Source organism: Panulirus ornatus, chromosome 8 (assembly GCF_036320965.1).
Source record: "Panulirus ornatus isolate Po-2019 chromosome 8, ASM3632096v1, whole genome shotgun sequence".
Lineage (NCBI taxonomy): Eukaryota > Metazoa > Arthropoda > Malacostraca > Decapoda > Palinuridae > Panulirus > Panulirus ornatus.
The window spans coordinates 6757633-6768196 of record NC_092231.1 but is presented as its reverse complement, the minus strand read 5'-3'; the positions used below and the strand labels follow the sequence as shown (position 1 = coordinate 6768196).

General features: G+C 45.3%; 1 protein-coding gene across 2 annotated transcripts in view; it reads left to right on the top strand.

Annotated features, from left to right (window-relative positions):
- uif (sushi, von Willebrand factor type A, EGF and pentraxin domain-containing protein uif) overlaps positions 1-10564 on the top strand; it is a 203195-nt gene that overhangs the window by 13965 nt on the left and 178666 nt on the right. For both annotated transcript variants that reach the window (XM_071664039.1, XM_071664038.1), the window contains exon 2: positions 9598-9670. In XM_071664039.1, the coding sequence (XP_071520140.1) occupies positions 9602-9670 (69 nt within the window). In that variant the 5' untranslated portion in view covers positions 9598-9601. The remainder of the gene's footprint in view (positions 1-9597; positions 9671-10564) is intronic.

Genomic DNA, 10564 nt, shown 5'->3' with positions numbered 1-10564 from the left:
GTGCTCCTTTAGGAACTCCCTGGCCTAAGTGTATAACGGTACGGTAACAGAACTCACGAGAGTTAGTGAAAAAAGGAAGAAAGAAAAAATAAATAGTGTCGACTTTAACGAACTAATCATGAAATTTAACGATTAACCCAGAGTGAGTGGTCGGCAGAACGACCAGTTATTCACTACGACATATGTTGACATTTGGCTCACTTGTTGCAACATAGAATGTGACATGATCACTTGGTAGTTTACCTGGTAAAGATGATGCATTAAATGGCTGCGGATATGGGCACTATTACTGTTATAAGACGAACCAGGGATCTGCCATTTACTCTTAAGTAATTTGGTGTACGGTGGACGATAGCTTGCGTACGTTAAATGTCAGATTTAACTGTGTTAAATATAAGTATCTTTTGTGTGTGTGTGTTGGGGCAGTCTGAGTGCTGGGGTACATAACTGGTATGGTCAGGAATCCTTGGAAAAAAAAATAGGACGCCATTTCTCTCTTGTGTCTCCCCTGATGATGTGATTATTACACGAAAGTGCACTTGGGAACTTATCGTGTTTCATTTTCCCCGTGGACTCATAGGAATAATATATATATATATATATATATATATATATATATATATATATATATATATATATATATATATATATATAGTTTACCCACAGCTTTATGAACGAGACTGACCCATGAATGACATTCAACTTCCGCACCTTAACTCCCTAAAGACATATTCTGATCTGGCTGTGGCCTCCGTCCATCATCATTCATTAACAAGTATCCACAAAGCATCTAGACAGCATCGCTAATTGCCCGTCCAGCGGGGGGAGGGGGGAGACAAAACCGGTAAACATGTTTGGGGAGCGACGGAGGAGGAGGGCCCCAGCTGTGTTGGAGGGGGTGGTGGAGGAGGGCCCCAGCTGTGTTGGAGGGGGTGGAGGAGGAGGGCCTTAGCTGTGTTGGAGGGGGTGGTTGAGGAGGGCCCTGAGCTGTGTTGGAGGGGGTGGAGGAGGAGGGCCCTGAGCTGTGTTGGGGGGGTGATGGAGGAGGGCCCCAGCTGTGTTGGAGGGGGTGGTGGAGGAGGGCCCCAGCTGTGTTGGAGGGATGGGGGGGGCCTCAGCTGTGTTGGAGGGGGTGGAGGAGGAGGGCCCCAGCTTTGTTGGAGGGGGTGGAGGAGGAGGGCCCCAGCTGTGTTGGAGGGGGTGGAGGAGGAGGGCCCCAGCTTTGTTGGAGGTGGTGGTGGAGGAGGGTCCCAGCTGTGTTGGAGGGGGTGGTGGTGGAGGGCCCCAGCTGTGTTGGAGGGAGGGAGGGAGGTACAGCTGCTCCGTTATGGGTCCTGCGCCCGGGCCAGGGCTCAGGAACTCCCGCTTTTTCAGCACAGATTCACAATTTGTTTTCTGAACCTGTTTTCCCTTCAAAATCTCTATACGTTTATCTGTACATTATCTCTTATGATCTTAGCAGGAGACTATATTGAATAAGTTATATATATATATATATATATATATATATATATATATATATATATATATATATATATATATATGTATATATATATATATATATATATATATATATATATATATATATATACAATAACGGGAAAGAATGATAACTGAGAAGGATGATTATATCATTGTCTGAGAACACAGGAGACAGATGTGTTAATTACATAACATATATTCGTCCAGTCTAGTATACCCACAACCCGTTTGCTCGCAATATGTCTTCGTTTCAACTTATCTCTAAAAACCCACAAGATAATCTTGGTCAGTCCGTGTGATACAAGCTTATTAAGCGTTCTAACTTAATGGCTGCACATGGACATGTAGCTAAATTAACCCAAGTCTTTCATTAAGTGTTAATTCCTAGAATACTAACGAGTATTGGATGCCTCCAGATCCACACTTTATGTAAGACACATCGACAAACAGTGCTGGACATTGACGCGTTTCTTTTCATTTTTTTTTTTTTTTTGTCATGATAATGCACGATGGCTAGAGCTGTTTGGTAAATAAAGACGTATAGCCAAAGTAGTGGCATGTGTGTGTGTGTGTGTGTGTGTGTTCGGCCATGTTACACAGTTACCTCCTCAGTGACTCCAGCCGCCGAGCCCTGACCCGTATCTTGCAACACTGTTACCAACTCCTCTCGTCTCCCCGCCCAGACCCCACTGTGTTAAGTGTTGATCATGCGTGGCACACTGAAACGAAGTGAAGAACGAATGTTTTGGTGTTATTAAGAGCATTTATGTGAAGGATGTATGGATGATGTCTTGAGAGATGTGTGTATCATGGGGTTACTCGTGTATGGAAACGGGTTCTGAGGAAGGTTGGTGTGCTGCTGCCTCCACGGTGGCAACAGTGACGCAGCATGATGGCGGCTCGCTTCAGCTTGTCTTGGAAGCTATTGTTTCACTGTTCCTCATGGTTGTGGGGGAGCGGCCATGATAACATTGTTGTGGTTAGGGGAGGTGGTTAGGGTTGGATGTGTGGAAATTTGAACGTTTAATAATACTATTAATCATCCACTTTCTGTTATCAAGGATTTTAAACGAATATGGATAATGTTTTCCTTCCGTTAGTGTCATATATAAGGCGCCAGAGGAGGTTTTTTTTTTATATCAGTGCCTTGTAGTTCAAGATGAAGTAATTCCTTTAAATTAAACCGATCAGTGTTAATAGTTTCTAGTGTCAAGGTGTGCTGGACATGACGGTGAGTTGCCAAGCCATGATTTGTTTACGTAATATCTCGACGTTCTCCTCTCGTTAATGGTGTTCGTTAATGGTGTACTTCGTCCTTTGTCTCCTGGCTATTGTTGTATGTTTACTACCCAGTGTTGCGATAGTGTCTACTGCCTAGTGTTGGTTGGGTTGATGTCTTCCGCTGGTATTGTGTTTGAGTTTGCTGGTGACTTTTGTATGTCGCGCTCTGTTGTCTGTTTGTTTACCACATGATGTGTGTGCCTGTGTGTTTGTTTGTCTGCCTAATAGCTTTATATTAATGTCTACCACGTCATGCGACGTCAGTGAGTTCGCCCTCTGCTATTTCAAAGGTGTAGTATTATTTGTTCTATCATCAAGTTATCGTACATTATTATAATTGTGAGATTGTGAGTTATCGTACATTGTTATGCTTTTTGGAGCTTGTGACATTACTCATGCGGCCAGTGTATATAAGACGTGGTTGTGTGTTGTAAGGATGCTCCAGACGAGCCGTCTCAGTATTTCCAGTCCAGTGTTGTAGCTACGAAGTGTACAAGGTCACTCTGTATGTATCTGGAAGACTTCATAATGTATCAGATAGTCTGTCGGCCCATACCTAGTCGGTGGCAGTGTTGCCAAACGTTACCCCAAACCTTACATGGTTCCCCTGTTGAGAATTAATATCTATTGGTTGGTGGCATTTTCGTGTTATTTATATAATGGTTTGTATGCGTTTTATAAGGACCTGTTACGTAATCAGCGTCTGTATTCATGAAATACTTTATTTATAGACTTCTAGCGTGTCTTTAGAGTTCACGTCGTATTTATATAAAGACTTCTAACATATTTTTGTGGTTTTTTATATAAAGACTTTTAACATATTTTTGATGATTTAGGGGTCGTTTCGTCATATGAAGATCATCCCGACGTTATTTTGTTTCTCTTACTCCGCGTTATATAAGGCGGTGTGGCGTCAGCGACCCGAAACTGGTTCCTCTGGCGTCTTGTGCACCCAGATCCTCAACTTGTTGGCTCACCACGACCTACATGATCGACAGAAGGCGACCCCAGTGATGGCTACCTCATGAGAATTGGACACTGCGAAAGGAGGCTTCGATAACCAGAATCTCCCATGTTAAGTAGACTGATAAGGGTGACTGTCTGCTGGCAAATGTTAGAATAGCATTCCATTATATGTATTAATTGAAAATCTTCAGCAAGCTGTTCATATCCTCCATAAGACGAAAATCAGAATGTGTTTCTCTAATTTAGTCATCGCCCTTAAAAAAAAAGCAGTGATGAAGAAAAAATGTCCAGAGAAGGGTAACAAAATTTGGCCACCATGGAAGAAAAAAGTAAGGGGCAAGCTGATCAAAAACCTTTTTTTTTTTTTTTTGATTTAAAAACATTTAGTGCAAAGATAGAACAAGCAAAGGACGTAACATGAACTTAAGCATGATACATGTGGAGAAGATGTAAATGTTTGAGACAGTGAATATGGACATGACAGATGTTTCAAAAGTTATATGGTATGAAAATCAAGAGATGGGGTTCCATGAGTGTAGCACTCCCTCCCTGTACACTACAAATGGGTAATTATAAGTGTCTTTTTTCACTAGTGAATACACGTAGGGTCAGAAGTTGTATATTGAGGAAGCAATGCCATGAAAGTCAAGACATGATACGAGGCGCTCCGGAACTGTCGTGCAGAACACAGCAGGACTATCGTACAGAACACACCTGGACTATTGTACAGAACACACCTGGACTATCGTACATAATACAGCAGGAATATTTTACAGAACACACTTGGACTATTGTACAGAACACACCTGGACTATTGTACAGAACACACCTGGACTATGGTACATAATGCAGCAGGAATATCGCACAGAACACTCCTGGACTATCGTACATAATGCAGCAGGAATATCGCACAGAACACTCCTGGACTATCGTACATAATGCAGCAGGAATATCGCACAGAACACTCCTGGACTATCGTACATAATGCAGCAGGAATATCGCACAGAACACTCCTGGACTATCGTACATAATGCAGCAGGAATATCGCACAGAACACACCTGGACTATCGTACAGAACACACTAGAGTTATCGTACGGAACACAACAGGACTAACCACTTAGAATAACCATACAGAATACATCAGGACTTAGAGCATGGGACTCTCCCACACTACCTACATCCATTACAAATTCCACTGGTTTTTAAGTCGTGAATCGAGCCATCTTGTATCGCAACATTATGGCTAAGTAAGGAAAGGAAATATTTTGCGATGCGTCGTAGCCATTAGTCCACTGGCTCTAACCAAGTAGAGGAGGTGTTGCTCCATGTCTCGTCTCATGGTGGGAGGGAAGGAGTGGGAGGATGTTGAGCACCACACCAGCGGATGTATCAGTGTGAGGTCAGGATAATGTAATGGAAGACCCCCCCAGCTTGCCTCCAGTCCTGGTGGTTATCAGTATTGCCAGTGCGTCAGCTGTAGACAATGTCATCAGGTCTACGAGCCTAGTACACAAGGTGTATACGTGGTCTTCCTGCAACCCGAGCTGACCTTGAAGGCGTTCCCTTTCTGGGTCTCTGTTTTCATGGGTCATCCTTCCCTGCCCTATTCCGCTGCTGCTGCTGCTGCTCGTGATTGTAAGCCAGCCATTACTCTCCTGTCTTTTTTTTTACCTGTCGCTGCTATAGCTGCTCTGGTTGCAATCCTCCGTCGTAGAAGGTGACGTTACGTAGTTAAATTTTTAGGTTCCGTGACGTAACGGGAGGGGAAAAAAAAAGGAATGAACATCTTATAAAGTAGGTAGGGTCATGTTATGGTAAGTGAGCTTCATCTTCATTGCGATCGCTGCCCTGCGATGGGGGGGGGGGGGGCTCAACCTCACCCCACACCCCCACCGACGCGTCGGGCCTCACAACATCAGCGTTACTCACACATCAAGCAACATTGCGTCTTGTGGATGAGGTGTTGTCCGGCTGGATGAGGTGTTTTCCTTCTGGATGAGATGTTGTCCGGCTGGATGAATCTACGTGTCTGTGAGGGTTTGTTGTGATGATGACGTCAGGAGGAAGGAGGAGGAGGAGCCCTGCTGGTTGACACGGTCAGGGGTCAAGTGTGAGGGTGATCATGTCAGCGTTGTCACGCGGTTGTGAGGGATGTTGTTGGTAATATGAATGACCGTGCAGGGCTGTGCATGGGCATAGCCTTCCTCCGGTGTTGTTATAAAAGCCGAAAGAAAAGAGGCAAGTCCTTGCCATTGCTGAGTCTCCATGAGAGAGAGAAGAGAGAGAGAGAGAGAGAGAGAGAGAGAGAGAGAGAGAGAGAGAGAGAGAGAGAGACGAAATGAGCTTTCTTAGACCGTTGAGCACGACGGTGCGATCCCTGAGCACGGCGTCACAACCCTCCATTTCATGATTGCTTGACCGCCTTTTACCCGAGAGTCAAAAGGCCAGGATATGACACTTAATGGCCGCCTTACCCTTGTGTTCAAGGGAATGTGTCGTCGTCCTCAAGCCTCCTTCCATCGAGTTCGGGGATGAAAGAAAACTCCCCACTTCCACCCAAAGGTTCCATCCACTCTTACCTGGATCTCTTGGGTCACACCTGGAATGCATCTACAAGGGTTGGTTTGAGGCCTGGTTAGGTTAGGTTGGGAGGGAGGCAGGCAGCCTGGCTGGCTGGCTGCCTGCCCTCACCCTCCACCGTGAATTACCCGGCTGTTCCAAGTCGATGGGCAGCACCGTTAGAGCGATATCCAGTTTTTGCCGCCTGGACGAGACGGCACTAGTCGGGGAGAAGGGAAGACCTTACGCTCCCGTGTACACGGTACCTATACTGGAGGAGTATTCCAGGCATATGGCTTTCTAAAGAAACTACTCGCCTATATTCCAGGCTCCAGCCTGGCTCTTATAATGACTTCCAGACGTGGCTTTCCAGGTTAACTGTCCGGTTTATCTTACGACTTCAAAGGCCTGGATCTGTAAGAGGAAGTGTAGGACTGCAGTCGCTTGGATTGGCTTCTACGTTGACTTCCACTCGTGGCTCACCAGGCATGCATAGTACTCCAGAGGAGTAAAACCTCTTGATATGGGACACTATATATGTCGGAAATTGATGTTATCAGACACCTAAAGGCTAACTGGACTATCATCTCATATATGGGAAGTAGTCTGATAAGCTGATGTTAGTCTAGAGCAACCCATGTTTGTGATCACCAAACATAAGAGTTTCGGTATATGAAAATGCTTTGCCCGTTCCATGTCACTTACCAAAGACTTGCCTCAGGTCGGCCACACATCACACTCTTCCATCTGTTGTGACACAAACTGTTTCCAGGAGGCCCTTCTTAGACGAGGCGTAGAGTACGACGATCGAGGATCTTAAATGTTCTTTTTCTTTAAGTTTTCTGTTAAACGTCGTCATTAAAGATGTTCTAAGACTCAAGACTCTGGAGTGTTGATATCCAGATTGCACGTCATATATGCAGGTCTTTTGAGTCGTTCGTTCCCTCTCTTTACACACGGTGTACGACGAGTGATATTTCCGTACGGCCACCACGGGACTGGGAGGCTGCAGAGAACACTTGGCAGGAGACGTGGGGGCAGGTGGATCAGTGGCCGAGGTGGCCACACCAGGTAACGGTCCAGTCAGACACGCAGAGGGGAGGAACCAACCTCGCCAGCCCCAGCCTTAACGTTCCTCCTGAGCGATACGCTAACTCGATTTCTTAGCAGGTGTTGTGGAGGGAATTCTCGCTAGGGAAGTGTAGATGGGAGGTTTGAGGAAGGAAAAACACAAAGAGTCATTACCATTACTTTTATATTTTTTTTTCCTGTGAATGTTGATTCAGAGACCTGGAGGAGGTCGTCGAAGTAGCAGGAGAGTTGCTGCTGACGAAGGTTCGAGTCGCCTGTGGTTACCTGAAGTTCCTGAACTGGATGTCCCAGGAGCCGGGTGTTGGCCTGGCAGCTCCTGTGAACCTGTTTACAGCCCCGCTGATCCGGGCTCACATGGTTGGTGGGGTTGGTTGGTGGTGGTAGCCGGCGCCCCCCCTCACTCCCGCCTCTGGTCTTCAAGACAGTTTGGGCATGTACTCTGATCGCGCCCCACTCCGAGGCCTGGGGGGCCCATCTTGGGTTCTTGGCCTGTTGGAGACCAGGATTCGCTGGGGAGCCGTGCTGGAGACTGGGTGGTTTGAAAGGCTGTAATGGCCCAGGTAGGGGCGAGGTTGTAGAGGCTAGGGAGCTAGGTTGTAGAGGCTAGGGAGCTTGGTTGTAGAGGCTAGGGAGCTAGGTTGTAGAGGCTAGGGAGCTAGGTTGTAGAGGCTAGGGAACTAGGTTGTAGAGGCTAGGGAGCTAGGTTGTAGAGGCTAGGTTGTAGAGGCTAGGGTGCTTGGTTGTAGAGGCTAGGGAACTAGGTTGTAGAGGCTAGGGAGCTAGGTTGTAGAGGCTAGGGAGCTAGGTTGTAGAGGCTAGGGAGCTAGGTTGTAGAGGCTAGGTTGTAGAGGCTAGGGTGCTTGGTTGTAGAGGCTAGGAAGCTAGGTTGTAGAGGCTAGGGAGCTAGGTTGTAGAGGCTAGGGAGCTAGGTTGTAGAGGCTAGGGAGCTAGGTTGTAGGGGATAACTCTACTACTGAGAAGTAAATGTAACCTGCTCATGTAAGATGGCATTTTCTGTTGATATCTCTGGATATCTTGTCATCGTCTGTTGTGAAGAGAGGATGGTGAACTGTGTGGTCGAAATGATGATTACACCTGTGTCGTTTTCTTTTTTTACCGTTCGAGAGAGGAAATTTGATATTTTGAGTCGTTCATCGTGGAGTTTATTGTTGAATGGCGGAATTAGTGGTGTTGCATTTCTTTGCATTTGTTCCAATTCTTTTCCTCGACTTGCATTTGGTTTTGGTGACCGGAAATGAATTGTATTCAGAACGAGGGCGTTGTGAAGAGTAGTTAAGCGCCGTTTTATATTATATATATAAGATAGGTGTTACCGGACTCCTGCAAGTTCTTAAAACGCGAGTGAGAATCGGCGTCACCTTCCGTGAGTCACTGCAAGGATAGGGGCACAGTCATTTCCCTGCTCCTGTTTGGAGCGCAGCCTCAGAGCTGCAGAATTCCTTGTGAAGGATTCCAGTTGTGGAATATTGATATTGATAATATTGAGACTACTACTTATAATAATAATAATAATAATAATAATAATAATAATAATAATAATAATAATAATGATAATAGTAATGATAATAATGATAATGTTAATAATGATGATGATAATAATAATAATAATAATAATAATAATAATAATAATAATAATAATGATAATAGTAATGATGATAATAATGATGATAATAGTAATGATAATGATAAGGATAATAATGATAATGAAGATAATTCGTCTTATCCAAGCGGTCAAGATTTACTTTTTGTTTAATGGAGGACATTACCACTGCAGGATGTAGACCTTCCCTCTGGCTTCTGTATTCATACTATCACAGACCTGTGTGTGCTGATAGATACTTTAATTATCTATTTGTGTCATGTATTATGTATAAGTTTACTTATGTCTGTTAGATTTAGTGAAGACTTGTAGCTAGAGCATAGATGTGTAGGTATATATATAAGATATGTGTGTATGTGTGTATTTTCATGTATGTGTGGTGTGTGTGCGTCTGTGTGTACGTTTTTTTTTTATATATGGCTGTCTGTCTGTCTGTCTTACATTACTACATTAATTAGAACTAGAAAGTTCATGAAGTACGTGGTAGCCATTTGCTGTAGTGGCCATCCCCTGGATGGATGGGGCTGGTCGACGGTGGGGGAACACGACACCAAATTAATGATAATATTTCTTATGTGTTCTTTTTCTTTTTCAGTTGAATGATGTGGTTACATCTCGGGGCCCTGGTGTTCCTGCTGGCGGCCCTGCCCACCGCCCACACATCCCAGGTAAGTCCCACAGTGCTGAGTTCTGTCTCTCCTTCTGGGATACCGTCACTCCCGAGTCCTGTCCTCACCTGGGACACCAACACTCCCACGTCCTGTCCTCACCTGGGACACCAACACTCACGTCCTCTCCTCACCTGGGACACCAAACACTCCCACGTCCTCTCCTCACCTGGGACACCAGCACTCCCACGTCCTCCTCACCTGGGACACCAACACTCCCACGTCCTGTCCTCACCTGGGACACCGACACTCTCACTTCCTCTCCTCGCCTGGGACACCAACCCACCCACGTCCTCTCCTCATCTGGGACACCAAACACTCCCACGTCCTCTCCTCACCTGGGACACCAAACATTTCCACGTCCTGTCCTAACCTGGGACACCAACACTCCCACGTCCTCTCCTCACCTGGGACACCAACACTCCCACGTACTCTCCTCACCTGGGACACCAACACTCCCACGTCCTCTCCTCATCTGGGACACCAAACACTCCCACGTCCTCTCACCTGGGAAAGACACAGTATTGATTGTCAACTCCTGTCATATATAAGTATTTCTGAAGTGACTCTATTGTTTTTGTTTTTGTTTAGGGCTGTCATGATCATACAAGATGTTCATCTAACACACATCTTCTGTTTCCGGTATCTGCATCCGTAACCTTATGCTGTATTATCCTTTTTCTGCACACTGTTCCAGTCGCTCAACCATTCTACTCTTGATACTCGCATCGAAATGTCCCGTATGTATGATCAAATTATCCCGGATGTACGATCAAATTATCCCGTATGTATGATCAAATTATCCCGGATGTACGATCAAATTATCCCGTATGTATGATCAAATTATCCCGTATGTATGATCAAATTATCCAGTATGTATTATCAAATTATCCC